Source organism: Bombus affinis, chromosome 3 (assembly GCF_024516045.1).
Source record: "Bombus affinis isolate iyBomAffi1 chromosome 3, iyBomAffi1.2, whole genome shotgun sequence".
NCBI classification, from domain to species: Eukaryota; Metazoa; Arthropoda; class Insecta; order Hymenoptera; family Apidae; genus Bombus; species Bombus affinis.
This window is the reverse complement of record NC_066346.1, coordinates 4139712-4160318: the sequence shown is the minus strand read 5'-3', so window position 1 is coordinate 4160318 and position 20607 is coordinate 4139712. Positions and strand designations below refer to the sequence as shown.

The 20607-nt window shown below is 42.6% G+C and overlaps 1 protein-coding gene across 3 annotated transcripts in view; it reads right to left on the bottom strand.

Moving 5' to 3' along the window:
• Positions 1 to 1465: 1465 nt before the first annotated feature.
• The window catches only part of LOC126914021 (POU domain, class 2, transcription factor 2-like), a 123237-nt gene continuing 104095 nt past the window's right edge, over positions 1466 to 20607 (bottom strand). For 2 of the 3 annotated variants that reach the window (XM_050717430.1, XM_050717431.1), the window contains 6 exons: positions 8889 to 9025; positions 7795 to 8154; positions 4551 to 4613; positions 4108 to 4427; positions 3722 to 4018; positions 1466 to 3525 (listed from right to left, as the gene is read on the bottom strand). In XM_050717430.1, the coding sequence (XP_050573387.1) occupies positions 3273 to 3525; positions 3722 to 4018; positions 4108 to 4427; positions 4551 to 4613; positions 7795 to 8154; positions 8889 to 9025 (1430 nt within the window). In that variant the 3' untranslated portion in view covers positions 1466 to 3272. The remainder of the gene's footprint in view (positions 3526 to 3721; positions 4019 to 4107; positions 4428 to 4550; positions 4614 to 7794; positions 8155 to 8888; positions 9026 to 20607) is intronic. The other variant, XM_050717432.1, reaches the window with a different exon arrangement.

Sequence of the window (20607 nt, the reverse complement as noted above, 5' to 3'; positions counted from 1 at the left end):
TATATTATATTATACATAATTACGCGTACACGATATATCAGAATATCGAAAATATATTGTGATGTATCGCGTTGCGTTCACATAGTTTCCGTAGAAAATTACATATAATATAATATCAAATATATATATACATACATTATGATAGTAGTACGCATATACACCTTCGGTTAACGCACGCTCGTGCTTCGTTACAAGAAAAGCTCTTGCAACAAATGTACATACACGGATTTAATTTGCTGATGTTGGCGATCGTAAGAACGAGGGATTGAGAAATCGAGTTCACCAGAAACAAACCACAATATCAAGAATATCGTATTTAATAAGTAATGTCGCATAAGTGTTACGGTTATCGCCATTTATCAGCACTTAAGTGTAGCGATGAGTTTTCAATTCCTTATCATAGAGCATCTTGGAAATAATTCTTTCACCATCGATCGATATAGATTGAAATTAATTGCCACATGGAAAAGTAGGCTACGAACGAATCAATTCTACGATGTTAGAGTGAAGGTACAACGTTTCCATGATTGCTCGAACTTACGATTGCTATGACGACCAGCGTTGCCCAATGATACCCTATAATTAAGGATTACTTAATAATAAGCGTCGCAATAATAAGAAACGATCGTCACGGTGAATAAATTCGCCGCGGATTCGCTAATCACCGTTCGCTGCCATATCTTCCTATTATTTACAATACGTTTACTTTATACATTTATGTATAGTATGTATATTTATACATGCATATGTATATATTCCCGATGCTCCACTACTGCGCAATGTCTTTCTCGTCGCGTACATATGTGCTTCATACACACATATACATACAACTAACGTAATAATACATAATATATATATATATATGTATATGGACAATTCCTAGCACAAACTTCTACATGTATGTAAATCTCTTCAAACACTGTTTCCGTCACCTTGGTTGTACAAGATCATAGCCTTTAACTAGTCACCGGGTGCTTACCACCTGGAAGAATCGATCTGTGCGCTCCAAGATCAGAATTCGCGCTTCTAATAAATGCCATCAGCCTCGTAACCGATTTCTCGGTTTCAAAACACGGCGTCAACGCGAACTCTCGGACCACGAGCGTATTCAATCGACTGGCGCAAACGTATACGAGCTACATATGTGGAATAATTCCCAAGTAGCCTGTCTATATATGCCGTATGTACAGGTACAGACGTATCTACAACTGCTAAACCTCGTGTCTGTCTAAAAAACAGAGAATATGAGCATGCCATCCATGTTCACCCTCTCGGAAATGTAACTTTCGTTACCTTCTTTTACTTTAATTAGAAGATACTTTGGCTTGAGTAATTACAATTCGTTGAAAATCAATCGACCAAGACGCGAGTGAGGACTTTGTCGATGACGATATACGAGCCATATTTTCTTCCACTCTTTGTTTTTACGGTATTATTAGGCCCGCACGTTTCTTTGTATTTTATCTTTTCCTTTTTTTTCTTCTTTTTGCCTACATATACAAATTTATGACACAGATATGTATGAAGACAGACACGCACGCGTATGCGTAATTATGTACAATCGTATTGTCGGACCTCGCCGCATGTTCACCACCTCAAAGGGAACTTGAAACTTGAAGATCAAAAGCTCGTCTGAATTATATAATATTTTTTTTACTTGATGAAATTAAGCGAGTGGTTGTTTTCATAAAATCCAAACTGTCGATTAATCATTGATTTTCATTAGAAGAAATTAGAATCTACCATTTTGTATTATTTCTCAGTGGCAGTGAACATTCCAGTTTCCACGAACTTGGTGCTTCTTTTCTTTAGTAATAGACGAACTTTCTCTCTTGAGAAATTGGAGACTCCCTTGTAAGTGGCACGTAAACCCTGCTTACCACGAAGAGGCGAGTACTTGTAAAAAGTGTTCGCCCTCTTCGAAGGAACCGTCGATCGCGACACCATGAATTCAGCAAAACGGCAGGAAGATTTAACACGTCCGATCCATGTGTTCTCTGGTTGTTCGTTGTAATCTCGATCGTGTGTTCCGTCGTGATTCGTTGGACGAATGCTCGTGAAAAATTTAAATATTCCACTACTCCATCTTTCTTCGGTGGCTTCACGATTTCGAAAAGTTTAATTCTCGGATTCTTCGAGATCGTGAAACAGCACGCACGAAATGTAGTGCGTGATCGAAACGACGTTGAATCGCCCGATGGGCAAAAGGAAACTCGAAGGACGCAGAGGAAAACCAGTCGATAATTACAGGTATCGTCGAACGATTCCCCCCATGATAAATATTTCATGATAATTCAAATGAGAAACTGCAGAAACCGATTAAGGTACTGTTTTATGACGGTTCGCGGCCGGTTATATTCGCGTCGTTAATTACATCTTGTAAATAAATGTCGAATGGCGGCAACGATCCTGCACTATTTGCTATGCGGGAATGAAGACCTCAAAGCCATTTTGAATTCTGATTGAATTCAAATTTAGTCTGTAATTTGTATCATCGTTTCTTCAATTTTTTCAAATGAAATAAATGCATATTTCAAGTTGGAAAAATTGCATTATTTTTATATACAATGTATAATAATCACATAAGCTTTGAAGACTTCGTTCCGCGTGACATCGTCATCACTACAATCAACGCTTCCAACCGAATAATTCAGCCGATAAATATAATACTGTGAGAAAAATACGAAACGTTCAACGAAACACGATGTTCGATAAATCGATGTCTTTGGACGATACACTGCATTTCTTGAAGTTTAAGTTTTTACCTAAGAGTCTCTTTGTGGCGTACCATGTTTGATGCCTTTCCATAATGCCTCTCCGTTACTCGTATACTCTTTATGAGATAGATATACCTTGATAATTCCTCCTCCGATCATCCTCTTCCCTTGATTGATCATTGATTTTGATTGAAATTGATTAATCATAACCATAATTAAAGATTGCATCCACTTCTGACATAATCTCTTCCAAATGAAATCTCTCGACACCAGGATATGTTTCGAATCGTATCGTGAAGTCAGCTAGCAGTCCAAAATCTCTGCTCCATTCCCTGATCCTATTGGTTCCATCGCGTCAAATTCCCTTTGGTAACGAAATCCGCCGACGGGCGTTTGCTAGATAGTCATTGAATCATCGCCAACGACAGACCAGCTGACGGATTAGTGATAAAATTCAGGTAGATTGCACAAACGTCGTTGTTGTTGTTGTTGATGTGATGGCTGTTGATGATGTTGATGAAAAAGCGCGTCCCCTTGATGGGTGGGCTGCTGGTGTCACTCGTGGGACTTGCCACTCAGTGGGTGATAGTTTCCACCTGCTGAAGCCACCAGAGCCAAGGGTAGTGGTGAACCGAGGGGTGTGGGGTGAGGGTGAGAGTGTCCCATGCCTGAAGAATGCGTCGTGAGAGCTAGAGGACTACCAGACATGGAACTTGCTAGTGATGCGAAGACTGATGGTGCTGGGGACGCCATTGTTGGACTGCCCATTGCTGCTGTTGGCGGATTGATCCTTTTTTCTTTTTGTCGTCTGTAATGAAATAGAATATGTTGATAATGTGTTTCGTTAAACATTTTCATCGATGCTAAAACTACTAGTTCCACTGGAACCAATTAAAGTCACTGGTATCGTACCATTTTAATCCTAAGTAACTATACGTATTAAAGGCCGATAGTTTTAGTGTTAAAAAAAATTGAAGAATAAAATTGGTACTTTTGAGGCTTACCTATTGCAAAACCACACCCGAACAACTTCCTTCTCCATGGCTAAAGTGTCTGCTAATACGGTAATTTCTTCAGAAGTAGGTTTCGGGTTCTGTACGAACGCTTTCTCCAGAGCAACTCTCACGCTAGTTTCTATCGATGTTCTCTTCTTCCGCCGCCTGCCGATGGCTTCCGGTGTAGTAAGTGGATTCGAAAGAGAATTCGGGTTGTTCAACGAATTATCCGCGTCTTCCAACCATTTTTGTAGGAGGGGTTTCAGTTTGCACATGTTCTTGAAAGAAAGATTTAATGCTTCGAACCTGGTAAACAGAATAAGACAATCGAGTCATAAAATGGTAATAAAACTTTTTACTTCTTCGTCTCATTTGTAATTATGAAAAATATCCACCTGGAGATCGTCGTCTGAGAGAAATCGTTGCCATAAAGTTTGCCCATAGCTAAGCCAACGTCGCCTTGGGTGAAGCCGAGTTTGATCCGCCTCTGTTTGAAGGTCTTGGCGAACTGTTCCAGTTCCTCGAGGTCCGTAGTCTCTTCCGGCGATGGTTCAAGCCTCGGGGGCGGTGGTTTCACCGCTGGAGGCGTGCCAGGTGGCGGTGGTGACCTTTGTTGCCCTAAACTTCGACCAACTAGGCCTCCGCTACCCTGAAGAGCCTGCTGCTTCTGTAAAGCTTGTAGTTGCTGCGCTGCCTGCGCTACTGCCTGCTGCACCTGATGACACATAATTGAATCCTCTTTTTTTTTTCGTTTGATTCTTTAAGTAGAATTGGTAGAAAATATTAGAGACGCATTTGGCATTAATTGATGGATCTTTAATTTAATGGTCTGTCGTACCTGCATGGACTGTGAGCGCGGATGACTGGATCTTGAGGAGTAGCCACCGCTCTGCAACAGCCCCTGCAAGACGTTAACGACCATTGATCGTTATCGTACACGTTTTCCCCGGTACGAACAATTCTATTTATTTCTGTCTAAGGCTTCTCGATCTAAAAAGTAATTTTTAAATATTCTATCTTTATACTGTTTCTACATTTACCGAGCATGATTCACACCTGCAAGTCACAGAAACGATCCTAATTCTGCTGCTGCTCTTCAATTTTTATTTAATCTTGCACTTTGTGTACAAACGGAAATACACTTTTTAATATTATAAGAAGATCTATAGTGCAAAGTTGAAATTGCGCATGTCAATAACGATGTTCCCATATTTCCTTCGAACTTAAGATATTTTTTGGCGACAGAAATAGATCGGATTATAAGTGAGCCAAGGAACCCGACAGGCTTGAAAAGAAATCTTCGCTTCTTTAAGGATCTTCGAAATCTGAATATCTATAAACTACTCTTGAAATGCCGCGCCAGTTATAGATCACGGTAATCTTTCTAACCCCTATTCGAGATAAATAGTACACCAAGTTAAACCAAGCTGCTCCACACGTCGGTAGATTAAGCGGTTTCTATTGGAAAGGCGACACGTGTTGCGCTCGTGGACAGGTACGAGAGGAGTCGCCGAAGGGGCGGCCGGACCGATCGATTATCATCACCCTTTTCTTAACCAGATGCTCGATTACGAGAAGAAGGGACCCGTGCAAAACGAGTCGCCCGGGGAGGAAAAGGGTTTGGGATTGGTCGCGTGTCGAGCCCGTTTATGCTTATTGTCGACCGCGAAGACACCCTGCGAAGGGTGCTTAGAATATCGCCACGTGCCGTCACACACGGGTTAGAAGACTCAAGATTCACCTGTACACGCGATTCTTTAAGTTGTCAGACTATAAAAACTAGAAAGCATGACTTGTTAGTTTTATTTCCTGTGCCTTTCAGAGATATTGTTGATTTCGATTGAATCGTTGAAACCAAGTCGGTGAAAGTACTACAAATGCAACAACAATCATGACGCATTGCTAATCTATGTGATTGTAGGTAATGATAAGAACTGTTAGAAAGCAAATCGAACTCTTTATATTCAGGAAATCGAACATTTTGATCTCTCTCCGTCGTATTAATCCTGTAATAGCGTAATAAACAAAATGATAGAAAATTCAGAATGAACCATTAAGAAAACAATTATTTCTTGTCTTCACGATCTTTTGCATTTCTGGTATCAGGTATGAAAAATACATACTTTCGATTTTTCATTGAAGATAAATATTAACAATCGCAATACACTACCATTTTTTATGAGTTGTCCAAGGAACTCTACACTGTCCGAAGATCAATGCCACGAATTGCTTCGAACGTGAGATGTTGCGTGTCAGCTGGTAGCCCAAAACACGCACGAAAGGAATTGAATCAGTGTTACGGACGACTTCCGCCATGCGTGTAATCCTTGAAAAGAATCCGGACTATGATGCAGGTTGCAAGGCACTCGAGGAAGGGTTGCACGATGAAGGAATACGTGTGTCCGGGTTTTTAATCCCGCGACTGTTTCCAAAAGGGGAAAAAAGCCAGGGGGGTTGCTCGATGTAAACGAAGAAAAAGACGAGACGATAGAAGGAAGATGATGGAAAATTAAGGGTGAGGAGGGATAGCGAAGGATAGAAAAAAGAAACAGCTTGGCCACGTGTGAGGTAACAAAAGGCACCCCGTGGCAAGGTGCCGAAGGGATCTCCTTGTTGCACCTTTCAAAGAAGACACGGAAGACCCAAGGCTTTAATCCTCGCAGCTACGTATATCACGGCCATTAAATCTGCTCAAGTTCGAAGTCGTTTTGTTAGTTTTTCCAGGAGGTTACGTAGGACGTGCACGCGCTTCACGTGACGGAATCTATAGAAATTTTTTCGTAAACGCGCGCAGACCCCGAAGGCCTTCATTCAACGTTCTTGCTGGAGGGGGGGGGGATAAAATCGGCCGAGATCCAGGAAGGAGGATCGTTTTTCATCGTATCCCCGGATATATCGATTTTTCTTACTTCGATCCGCAGGATCTCGAGGGACAAAACACACAAAACGAACGATATTCAGGGTATGTTCTTTACGAGGATGCAGGTGATGAATGTATTTGCTCCCCATTTTTTATCTTAACAAACGAAACGTCCGACATAGTCAATTTATTTATACGAAGAAAATAGAGAACGTTTTTAGAAAATCTATAGAAAAATCTGCTTATCCTTGGTATTTTATTGCAGACAGGCAAACGTATTTTCATAGTCATCGAATCGTAATTATATGATCGCTCAACGATCACAATCGGAAAATCGAACACACCCGGTTCCTTTGTAACGAACATAACAGAGATTTTTAGAAAGTCTATAGAAAATCCTGTGTATCTTTGAAATTTTATTGGAGACTGGGCAATGGTTTTCCATACTCGTCAAATTCTAATTATTCGACCGATCACAATTTTCCACTTGTCAGAGAGAAAACGCGAGGCCAAACGAGTACAAACCCTGTCCCTTTGTGACATCTCCAGCCGGCTATCTCCGCATCAAATCGAGCGAATCGTCCCCGAAGAATAAGACGTCTACTTCTTTTCGGGCGGTCGATCAGATACCGCATGGAACGTCGTCTCTGGGCTCGCGATCATCTACCTCCACCATCCCCGCTAGCCGCCGACGCGACGATTCGAATCGAATTCGCATCGAGTGTGTAATTCGGTAAAGTACCCGATGCCCGGAGAACAATGATGTCGGAATTCGAGTGCACGGGATGCATTTGTTCGCGCTCCCAGCGTAATACCTTTGGTCAGAGATAGAAAACGCGCCCGATTTTCGACAGCTCTTTATATTTTACAGAGGAAAGAGGATCCTGCTGCTGCTGTTCCTGCCTTCGGTGTTTTCACGCTCAGTTTTTCTGCCTTTTTTCAATTCTGAATAATCATATGATGCTGAATAATCGACATAATGTTGAAGTTCATTCAAGTGTTGAATGACACATTTTATTTCGCTAAAATTTTAGGATCTAGAGTGCAGTTATTGCACGGTCATCGTTTTGAAATTTTGAGTATGAATATAGAATTATCGCAAGATCGGAGAAACAGCCATGTTGCCACACATCTTTCAACTATCGTACCAGCAACAAAATTTTCTTTCCACAGTTTAGTACAACAGCGGTCTAGGAAAGGTAATGTTGAAAGTTTCACGAACCTGATTCTGTAAGAAGAACTGCGCCTGCGCTGGAAGCTGGCCCGCTGCAGCAGAGTTGGCTTGCTGAAACATTGCCAACTGCTGCAACTGTTGCTGCAGCGAATGTTGTTGTTGCTGGAACGTCGAAGCCAATGCCTGGATCTCCTGTGGCCCGAGAGCACCAAGAGGTCCGTGCATCAGCAATTGCTGGCTGACTAGTTGAGCAGCCAGGGCAGCTTGCGAGTTGCTGCTGTTCTGCTGGCCTGCCGTGTGCTGCTGTTGTTGATGACTTCCGGTTATCTGGCTGCTCACCCCGGAACTAGGCGAGGAGGCGCTGCCGCTGGTTCCGCTGCTGCTGTTGCGGTGCGACACGTCTGTAACCTAAAACACATTTTCGTTGTTAAAGAAAATTAATCGAAGATCGAGAAAATTGTAAAGTGTGACGAATAAAAATACTACCGATAAAATAATTCCAGTTTGATGTAACTTACATACTACAATTTTGTGTTTCCAATTATGTAGACGTAGAGTTATCACTCAAAGATTACTCGAAGACAAATAATAATGAACTATCCCTTTGGTTTCGAAGTATTTAGACACGGACATAAATGTTTATATATTGATAATTGAAGTGTTACAAATGAATTGGGACACGATGATCAGATGAAAAAGAAAGAATCGATTTTCATGGAATTGCGTGGGAGCAGAAATCGGAGGAACACGGAAGAGCTACCCTACCCTAATGTTACAAAGTAAACGGCGTCGAACAATACCGTGTTTACACTCGACCAGGTCAGGATATTGGTCACTACGGTCCATCCTGCACTTTTGTGTTTTAAAACCTACATCCCTCCCTATCCGTCCTTCCTGTCGTTCATCTCGCTAGTGGCTTCCTTTATTTATTTGCCAAATATTGAACGGCAGCACTTTTTGCGCTCTTCACGAATGACTGTAAAATATCGAGCCCTCTTGTCGTCACTTCGAGACAAAAGGGAGCTTTTTTTACAAAAGGGAAACAGTACCGGAAACTGTGATTCCCGATGTTACCAGCATCTTCTTTGACCGATAGTTTGTCTTTGAGTGAAGGTAAAAAACAAAGCAGAGAGTATACTAACCAGGTTGAGAGCTTCCCTATCCGAGTCCATGGAATCGTGATCGAGATTCGCCTCAGTGGCATCTTGAATATCACTGGTGATACTCCTATCGTCACCGCTGAGATCGGGTCCATCCACCTCACCATGAAGGTCTGCATCTATAAAAAATAAGAAAAGTCCATCTTTAATTATCACTTCCTTCTTTTAACGACTACCTAATTAACGGAACATTCAACGCTGAAGGGATCTTTGGTCGAAGAGATTCCTAAGTTCAACTCTAAATTCACTAGCGAATTCAATGTACGGCAGATCGTACAGTTGTTGTTGTTCTGCGGCCTGTACTTCTGATGTAGGTAACGCGTGGGGGTGCAAGTTGGCGTGCTGGTCGCATGAAGTCGCATATCCGCAAAGATCATCCTGGGTTCTTCCAGGAAGACCATCATGACCTCGTTTGCCTTCGAGGATCCTCGCGGCCCGCTGTTTGAGGTAACATTAGGTTTGGCTTCAAGATCCAGCACGACGGTCAGTGACCGTGACCTTTGGGTGCGGATCGACTCTAGACCATCAACTATCTTCTTCTTTCCACGTATCTGCCCTTCGGCATCGTGACGATTGGTCACCACATCTTTTGGGTGAGATCGATAAAATCGAATATATTTCTTAAGAATCGAATATATTATATCTCCAACCACGGTGATAATTTTGTATAGCAAAGTTATCGAAGAAGTTTGATATGTTCAAGAAATGTTAATATAAAGCTACCAATATACTGATAATGTGAATAATCAACACCATTCACTGTCGGTACCGATCGAACTGAATATTCTGGTATAACGTCCAAGGGCAGTCACCAAGTATTCCGAAGGTCACAACGAAAGCCAGTGGTCCTCATCGAAGGACCGATACAGAATGAATGTTAGGATGACGCAACGAAATCGTGCCCCTAAGGACGACCGAATCATCCCCACCACCACGTGGCTGGAAGGGGCTTTCGATGATTGGTCGTTGGTATTGAAAGATCTCGTACGATTGGCTATCCTGAAAAACCCTTTGGCCCTTTGCACTCCCTCCAGCTCGCGGAACAACTCTTCGCGCATTCATCATCGTATCTTATGACCAGCCTCCCTCGCCACCCTTTTCTTCTTCTTTCGCTGTTACGCGCCCCCTGAAAAAGGGGTACGTGCCGGATAATGGCACGGAACCGATTCGTTTGGTTCGAGAAAACGAGCTTACGCGCCCTCATTGGTCCTGCGCGTCAGTCTAACGGTTTTTAATAATAATTATTTCGATACGCCGGGGCAGCGGAGGCCGTTTCGCATTCTTCGAAAGGGGATTTGCGGCATGACGACCGTCATGCGAAACCTTGATCACGAATGGATCTTTGCTTCAGAGGTTAACGCTCTTAAAATATAACATTTGTATGAAACTTATGTTGAAATATAACATAAGATTAATGATAAAAGACAAGAGAATGACGATGAGCAGTTTAATAGAAAAGGGCTTTTCTACTATTCTTACTTTACCGGGGTGAAGTCTGAATGGCTATTTGGACCACGAAAACAAGAAAGGTCAGTGAACCAAGGTAGCGAAGAAAGGAAGTCTCTTAGCCACTTGGACCGTCGAATTTTCCCATCGATGTCAGGACAAAGACTGAGAAGAGACGGCCAGGAACAGATAAACGCTCGCGAAACGCTCGTAAAAAGGTCGAAGAAGTCGCAGGTGGGGATGCTCGCTACTGTGGGACGAGATTCGTAGTCAGGGAGAAAGAAGGTAAAAAAAAAAAATTCAAAATCCTGTGAATCCCGTGAATTCGACGCAAAAGTTTCACGAGGTTCGCTCCGCATTTCGTTCCTCTGCATCTGTGCCCCCTTCATACCTGACGTAGATTCCCCTGAAACGATGAAAAAAAAAAACGGGAGAAGAGAGTCGACAGATCAGGTAGGGCAGCCTTGGACAGTAAAAAGCCTCCGTATTGGTGGATTCCCTATAAAATTTCAGTTACTCGTCCTCGTTTCCTCGCGCGGCCGATTACACCCTGGCTTCGATCTTTTCTACCCTCGAGTGACGCGTTCGAGACGCAAAAAGCAGGTACACAAAGTCTACACACGGACGAACACGTCGGTTTCCCTTTTCACCCCTGAATTTGCATCGTCGATTCCCCTCTTTTCATCAAAATTACGCTTTTTTCTCCGTGAGAAGGTCCCGCGGCTCTCTAACATTCGAAGAGAAGAAGGAGAGGGAGGGGAGAAAGGATTTTTGGGGTGAATTACTTCGGTTCCTATTTTTCCACCCTTTTCCAGTAGCGCTCTCGTGAAAGACTCTGCGACTTCTTGTTCAAAAAATAACGTTTATCGACGACGACGACTACGAAGACGCCAGGTGCGAACTCATCCACCAACGGACGCCTAGATAAGGCGACCGATGTTTTGCTTTCCTCTTTTTCCACCACGTTTTTGTCCTATCGCGATTAGCTGCGATGCGATTGGTGGTGCTTCAGGTTTGAAAAAAAGCGCAACGAACGTTGTACGAAGCTTCTAATGGAACGGATCGATGGAATTGAGAAGAGGAGGAGAGACGATACTTCTGGAGGAGACGTTGGAAGCAACGGTTTTTTGACGAACGTTCACGAGCACTGTGAACGATACAGCAACAGTCAAGAAAGAAGTCTCAATACATTGGAAAGTTAAAGAAATTTTCAAATAACTCTTTACAAGTTAGCCGAATATTCAAAAACTTTACCGTTTGAATATTTAAATATTCGAATATTTAAAATTCGTATGAATTATCTTTACGATTAAACGCAAATTCATTCTCGACAAGTTTCCAACCCTCGCTCGGTAATAAATTAACCACCCTCCAGGTGCATTAATACCAAAAATTCCGGGAGCGAGATCCTATCTTGAATCTCCGACACGTCTTTGTCCCGCATCTGCATACACCAAGGCAGTTTTCGGTGTCGTTCGAAATGGGACCCGCTTACAATGGCGGTGCCCATGCAATTTCGACGCATTGGGGCTCGTTTAACGTTTGCACGACTGACACGGTGACCGTCTATCCATCATCCACCTACGTTTCCACGATCAAGCTGCACGCACACGTAACAGAATCCATTCTGAACGACCGACTGCAGCTGGACGTTCGCAACAATCTTCGATTTTCTCCTTCCTTCCCCTTTTTCACAAGCGGAGGGAAAAACCGGGCGCCGACCTGACCTTCGTGTCGCAAAGTCCAGGTTCGGGGAAACATCGGACACATACGTCAGGTGATAAAATAGCACAATGAGACACCTGAGCTGCACCATTGCCGGCTACGGTGTCTGGATGTTTTGAAGATGATGATTTTGGGAAACGTGGTTGCTTACTGGTTCAAGGGTCGTTTCTAAATGATCAGAGAGTTCGAGTAAATATTTTCAACGTATTAGCGAAGAATTTCGTGGTACCTTCGCGGTTTTGTTGGGGGTTGGGACCGACGATTCAGTATTCTGAGCAGTACAAGTGTTTCTTTATATAATTCATTTTTATATAATTAGGGAATTTCTAATATGGCAGTGAAAATTATCAAAATATTTTTGCATTTATGTTGAAAATTATTTCGAAAGTACGATTTCCATTGCTACAGAATTTAACGAAACCAAGCAAAATTCCACGCGATTAATTTATACTTTAATTTGCATTGATTAAGTCCTACACAATTACGATTCAAGTTCTAATATTAAAGCATTAGGGCACTACGAAATTTCATTCGTGTGACAATTTCATTCAGATTGCATGAAAATGCATTGAATATTTCTATTTAATTCATCGGAATGCATCGGATGAATAACGTCAGTTTTCTCCACCCACGACGTAAGAATCGCCACGAAGGCGAAGTTCCATTTTCTCGATGAATTCCGCTGTGCAACAAAGCTTCCCCCATCTCTGTCCACCTTCCTTTCTCTGTCTTCTTCCCGTTCGTTCTTCTCGCCTGGGATCAGCCGATGTTTTTGTTCGTCCAGGCGAGAATAGCCAGAGCAACGACGAAGGGCACGTTGCCCTTTTCTCGCGATCTACATAAAATATCGATTCTTTCAGCGTTCGGGAAAAATATCGACGAGTCACGAACATCCATGCACGAGTCTCTCCCTCTTCCTCCATCGTCGTGATCTTCGTTCTGCTCCTATCGTGAAACCGGCTCTTCTCGGTTTAACGAACGGCATCACAAAGGAGAAATCGTTATTTTCACGGGTCTACCCGATTTCGCGGTTGCATCCCTCGCTTTCTGTATGTTCCGCTCCCCTCTGCTCCGCCCTCGAATCGGCCCTCTCTCAATCGCGGTCCTCCTTTTGCTCAATTTACTCCAAACTCACCTTTCTACCCTTCCTTGTTTCTTCTGTTTCTGTGTTCTCTGCCCTTTCTGCGATAGATCTACTTTCAAAATTCGTAACGGTCTCCTCCGAATACGTGTAAACTAACTCTTTCGCAATTATGCAGTTTTTCGACCTCCACCGCGATTTACTCAATTTTCCGTAAAATCTCTCGATTATCATCCACCTTTTCCCTATTTTGCTCTTCTATCCTGTTATCATCTGTCATCATCCTGTTATCCTATTATCATCTTAGGCGGTTTCGCTGTGATTTTTGCATTTTTGTTACATTATGTTCATCGAGTTCTTCGTTCCATAATTCGATTCTTAAAATTGTACATTAAATTCAGTTTAACGCTGTAAGTTAGAAATTGCATCATCTATACGCTACGAAAGGGGCAGAAGATTTGTTCGAAGGGAAGATCTCGAAGAAATTGTCAAATCTTGTCGCTGCACATTGAAGAGAAACGATTCGAAAGAAATTTCTGCTCTCGATTTATCTGGCTGCATCGCAGGCAGCGTAAGATCGCATTAAGTCTCGTTCCATCTTCGTCCTGCATATCACACGAGGCAGCAGAATGCCTAAACGGCATCTGCCCTTGCGTCGTTTCTTCGTCGCCATTCTTACGTAAGGGAACTAGCGACAATGCGACCCAACCACCCCTACGTCTACGGGGGAGGAATGTCTGGCCCATTATTCCACGCTATGTGCACCGCCTGTCAACCGACTTACGATTTTATTAGGGCCTTACATCATTCGATTATGCCTGCTCGGTCCGTTTTCATGCATGGCGGGCTCGACGAGTACCGCGGTGCGAAGGAAACGAAAGAATCGATCTCTCGCAAACGACTCCATCGGAGTAATTTCATCTCAATGTCATTCGTACGCCATTAAACAACTACTTAAATATTCATTAAATTTAAAAAATTGCGATCTTTAAAATTGCTGCGAAGAGTTAACAACTATGTTTAACTTCTTTCTAGATGAATTGAATTTTGTTTAAGCCTAAATTTTTTTCTGTTCTAGGCTTTCAGAGGATCTACAAAAGTTCTGGGATACTTTCAATGTTTCCAAGCCTCGCTAGGTCAAACATGTGAAACGTGTTTCGATAAAAATAAAAGTTCGTTTCGCCCAGAAAGGGAACTCGTTGCAGGAAAATTCACTGGTGAAATTTCGATGCATTTCCTTCTCTGCGCCGATTCGAGTGTTCCAAACTCGGTTTCTGTTTCTTCCTAGACAGCGGTAAAGGTGTTGTCCTAGGATCAGAAATCGAGGTAGTTAAAGCGAATCTGACTATAGCCGAGGATTCACATCGAAAAAGGGGGAAGGCACGAGGGGGCTAGATCCACGAGCCAATGGAATAACAGTTTCCACTGGCGTGTTTTGAAGCAGCGGTGCCGGCGGTTCGGCAAGGGTGACGAGAGAAGGGGTGGACTGGTTTTCGAGCAACGTGTGGGGTGAGTCTAAAACCGTTAGGTTGGTCGCGTGCTACCAAAGGCACGTGGCCTTCCTCTCCTTCTCTTATTCTCTCTTTCTCTTTCTTGGCTACGCACGCGCACGTACACGCGTGAATCTTGCTCCAATCCTCCGTACGCATGGTTCTCTTACGCATGGTTTTCATGCAACGACTTCGGATCACGGAGTTCATGAAAAAAAAAGTTCATGAAAAAGTTCATGAAAATTATTACAAATTATTTCTATTAAATTACATAATAATTGAAATTCCTACAGTGCAGATTCGTTATTTCAACCCTATCAAGATTTCTGAGAACAAAGATGTCAAAAGCTCCGAGAGATTGCAATTATTTCATTGCGCAAATCAATCAGGAAGATCGCCAAGTCCGATTATCAAAAAACACGTGTTCCATAGAAACTCGGCCGATTATCTTTCGAACGAACAACGTCGAAAGCTGTTTATACGCCTAATAACCAAGAACGCTTCCACTTTCTTAATTAAAGTCAACGGAGCGTCGAATTTATTCCGCCCAAACCACGAAAGCCAACTCGGTGCCAGAGGCTATCGATTGTCAGATATAGAACGCTCAGGTAAAATTAAGAGGCAGGTAAGCGGCGAGAGCGAGATTCTTGGACACATGGCGCCATTAACGGCGGTGAAAACGAGATATTCGAGGACGAACGTGGGTCGGGACAGATGCAGGATCGGTAAATAGTCGACTTGGATGGCAGATCGTCGATGCTGATCGTCGTCATCGACAGCTACCGTTATAATGAAATCGAGACAGACCCCTTGGCACGTGCTTCTGAAACGAACGCGAGCCCACTCTCTCTGCTTTCGTTACTCGTGTATTCGCTTATAAGACTGCTGCGCTGCATAACGGTGCATCGAGATGCAGTCTGCGATTACAGATGGTCAAACCCATTGGAAAAACAAGAAAAAAGAGGAGAAAAAACAGGACAATCTAAATAGAAGAAAAATGAAAACAACGTTCTTCGAGGGATAGATATCCTCTTAGATAGCTCCAGTAAACCATGGAATATTCCAACATCATCTTAAAGAATCGATAAATAAATAAATAAATTTGTTAGAAATTCTGTCGACTAGAAATGGCTTTCTATATGCATATAAACGAATAACGATAATTTACTTATTCGGTACGAAATTCAATGAACGTCGACGTTTTGATTGCTAAGAAACAAAGAGCTTTGTAAAGCAACGAATAAATCTGGAATAGAAGGCAAAACGGAGACGCGTAGGAAACGAAGAAACTCGCAGAGGCAATTACGAGAAGAGCGACGAAAAGCAATTAAGGGTTTAGAAAGTCCATCGTGTTCGGCGATGCGATAAGAAAAATGGTCTGCGGCCGAGCGAAGCGCGCGGCCACGTTCACCGTAAATTTCCGATAAGGAAATGAGACTATGCATATGAAAGCAAGGGTTTCCGCGAGGGAGTTCCACGTTGCCACTCCAACTCCATTTACTGGGGGCACCCCCGCTGCTGGCTGGCAGTGATGTATGGCACGGTAAGCCTTCGTGCTGACCGCTATCGACGATATTCTGCGTTTCCTCGTCTTCCACTTCGCAAACACTCGATTTCTGAGTCGCTTTCTCGCCTCGGCGATACGAAGGTGGCGCCAACCGCGAGAAGATCCATGCGACATTCGCAACATTGTGTCAATTGCAGGGAATATGAGTTAATTGGTACGTTAGCGTGATGGATATCATGGTTAAACGATGCTTCGTATGCTGTACATTTAGAATTGCAACGATGTTATGAGATACAGGTCATTGTGTATCATTTCTTAGAAACATCGAAAATTCTAATTGAAGGCTAAACTGTTATTAATTCGGATACAAACGTTTTAACCTTCCTATCAATACAAATTATCTACGTTGATGAACGTGCATTCAAAGGTACGTATGACACTTGCATGAAATGCAACATTATCTCGAACGTGTTATATTTTGTAAAATATCCATTGAAACATTGACCCATCACGTGCTTGAAAACCGCATAGAGGTGGCAGAAAACGGACAGCGAAGGAAAACGGAAACCAGAGGGTGGGTAAAAGGGGAGGGAAGTGGCGAGATTATTTGAATATCCCATATTTAAGATTCGTCCGGCGTAGTACGGGGCAGTGATTGCCGAGTTGGCAGGCCGGTCACGTGGCCGGCACGTCATACACGTCAAACCGACCCCCGATGGAAGCCACCCCTATTGCGCCTAAGGCCGGCGGCCAGCGCTGCGAACACTTTACATTCTATTTTCACGCTGTACTGACCCCGATGTATGCGACTTTCTTAACATATTCGCTGGATATTGCCTGCTGGCACGTGCTCTCGCTTACCCGATCGATATTCATCCTTGAAGCGACAATGATTTCCGAACGCGCTTAGAATGGCACCCGTCATATTGCACCATGGAAAGTTCATAAATCTCTGACAAATTTATCACGCTGGATAATTCCCAGTTATTTCGACGACCATGCACTTCTCTAGGATATAATTTTTTCGCGTCAAAAAGTAAGAAATTTATTCACGCGATGTTGATATTCCCAGTTATGATTCTATATCTATTACGTTCACACGAGAAAAATTCGAATATTCATAGATTGAATAGCAACGTAGAACCATAGAAATTTTGAATTTCGAATTAAATTCTTCGTGAAGGTAGAACGGAACAACTAAAATCCGGCTTTGTGATGTTTAAAATCGTGGTCATGGCTAATTCATTAACAACAAGGGGTAAATAGGGTGATTACAGTGTGCTAGTCATGTAAAGGCTCCCCCTGAAAAAGCTGACGAGCACCTGACGTTTCAAATGGGATTTGCCCACTATTTTATGCGTGTCACCGCCCCCGCAGTGTTTTCACGGGACGGCGAGCACCCCCGGATTTTTACCCGGGGCTGTTCGCGACCAGTCCCCGCCAAGGGGAGGACATCTAACCGAGTTAAATAACGCTACATTAGCGTCCTTCGTCGATACAAGGCCAGTCCGAGTGTGAAATACCCTCAGGCTTATCAGGCCACAGCAGAGCTTTTTTTATTAGCTTTCGGCCGATCGTGCTTCAACCATCGAAGCTCATCCAGACGAGTTTTCGCGAAAAGGAAATTCTGCGAGATATAGGAGGTCATACTTTCACCACGGGACGCGTTTAATCGACCTTGGTATTCGTTTCTGTAACGAGGGATGGATCTGTCACCCTTATCCATTTCCTCTTTCCTGAGATAATCTCTGTACAAGAAGAAAATTCATTTTGAAAATTCGAAAAGTCTAAGGTTCGAATATTTACTTTTCAAACTTGTTTTCCTTACTTATTTTTAATACTGCGATATCATTCTTTGCGAAATAGGTCAATTTACCTGAACCAGTGGTTGAATGCATTTATTTGAACGTAAACTCCTATTATACGACACTCCTATTGTATCAATTTCAATTATGCGAACTATTTGTCCCTCGACTAGTTCATACATACACCCTACCGTAGTGAGGTCAAAAGTGATTTTTTCTATTAATTAAAGTAGCAAACGTAGATATATAAAACTCATTATTTTAATATATTTTGATAACAATCGTAAAATACTGCCAGACTTCAATCAAAAGTACAAACACTGTGTCTAATGGCGCAAAATGAATGACGAATGATGAATACAAGAAGTCGCAGGGCAAGTCTATTAAGATATAATGACAACCGCGGATGATTTTATGGGCGACATCTTGCACGACAGGGCAAATTAACGGTAAACTTCAACGTGTCTCGGAACGATCGTGGTGGAGCCCGATAATACATTTAATTACTCCCTTCGGAGGGCTACACGATATGGCTAGGTAGCAGTGTCCACGCTCCGCGTTCCTCGCATAACCGCGCCGTTTACCTGGCCGCGTCGTCCTTTGTCCTTTTGCTACAATCACCGTCGTCTAGACACAGCTACCGTTTCGTCCGCGAAATGACAATTACGTAGCGCCGGGATCGCCTCTCGTCGACTATTTCGAGGGAAGAAACGATCCGGTTGTCCTGATCCTTCTCTAACGAGAAACACCTCCGCCAGAAGCTTCGTTTTGGTACAACTGTTGTTTAGTGGAATTCTTATTCCTTCCAAACAAATGAATTGTACGCAGAAGTTAAGAGAACTATGGCTTCGTATATGAATAATAATTAATTGGGGGACCGTTGTAATTTTGTACAGGATTGTATAAATTGAATCTTTCCATGTCTAGAGGATGATTGGTCGTGTGATAGTTTAAATGATGGGATTACTCGATGTTGGAACCGTCAAATATATTTTAAAATAATTAGAAATACAGAGTCAACTGTAGATTGCTCGATACGGGTCGTTAAAAGAATGTTCGCTAAGACGCTCGCTACTAACCGATTCGCTAAAGACTGTGTTTTGATCGCTAATGAAATCGCTCGAGACTGAGACTGAGAAACTGGTCACCTTACGATCGTGTTCGTTTATTTATACTGGTCGAGGGATACTGGAAAGTTTCCATTCTCCTTTGTTTGACGATTATACGTAGCCGCGACATTGTTTTGCCCGGAGTTGGTTTACTATTACATTATGTATATGTTAACGATGTTGGTACTCCTAGGCAAAATAACAACGTGGCTCGAATTGTCCCCTAGCTCACGTGCCACTACACGTGGACAACCGAAATTCTATGGCTACTTAACGAGAGTTTACAGCTTTGATGTTTAAAACATCTGCATGAATTTTAATGCAAAGATATTCAAGGAATAAAAATTCGCATTTGTTCCATGATAATTTTGCTGGGTAGTAGAAATATTGTTGAAAGACACATGGAATTAATGGAATTCACTTTTTTTTAATTTAAATAGCTTCGTGTGTTTAAAAAACTTCTACTTTCGAAAACTTATTGCCTACCAAAGTAACGTAGTATACGTTGAAGGAAATGAATTAATTATTGGAGTGATCTAATTTAGTTTGATGTTAAGAATACTGCGAAATATCTTTAGTTATTCGTGTGTTAAAAAGATTTCATGTCCCCTTCTTTTCCGAACACCATCTTCCCCTACATCGACACCCTTTTTCCTCGCCGACGTGTGCGCAAGAGATCCTCCCCCCCCCCTCTCTCTCTCTCTCTCTCTCTCTCTCTCTCTCTCTCTCTCTCTCTTTCTCACCCTTCTGCCCTGCCCTTCACAGTTCTGGCTTAATGGCTGACGCGGCTATCGGGTTTCTGCAGAAGCGTAAAAGATCTTCGAGAAAGGGAGCGAGGAGAACGATATAGTCGACTTTCTCTGTCTCTTGCCTGTTCTACGATAAGTCTGCTCTTGCTTTAACTGAACAAACGAATCGAATCAACCACCGAAGGACACAGAACATTTTGTATCGTAAGAATACATTTTCTTTTAAACATAACAAATAACAATTATATATTCTTGGTGTATTGTAACTAACGATTGGGGTTCGAGGTTGAAAAAAAGCGCCGGAAGGATCTGACTACTCATCAGCCTGTTGCAGAGCCACCCCCTCGAAGCTTTCGTTGGCTGGTGTATAAAAAATCAGGAGGGTTGCACCCCTGAAATACAACGTTTCAGTCGATGGTAGATAGCCGGTCGCTAATTGATTATAATAAGCGACCAGGAAGTAGAACCGGAAACGAGACGACAGGGGTTACGGACAAGAACGATTCAAACAACGTCAGCATACCTTCATAATGGAACCATAAAGAAACAGGAAGAAATAACTTTTTAACATTCTTGATTTTATCGACGATCGAATTAATCTCACTTGCAAGCGATTAAGTAATTAAAGAATAATTAGAGCATCGTGTCGAATTAGCTCTGACCACCTTTCATGTGACTACAGACGAAAAAAGAAAGGAAAAATTCGATGATTCTTTTAACACTCTGGCGAACGTCAACGGAATCGTTATTAGGAAAGAAAAAGGCAGAAAATTAAAGAGAAGGAAGCAT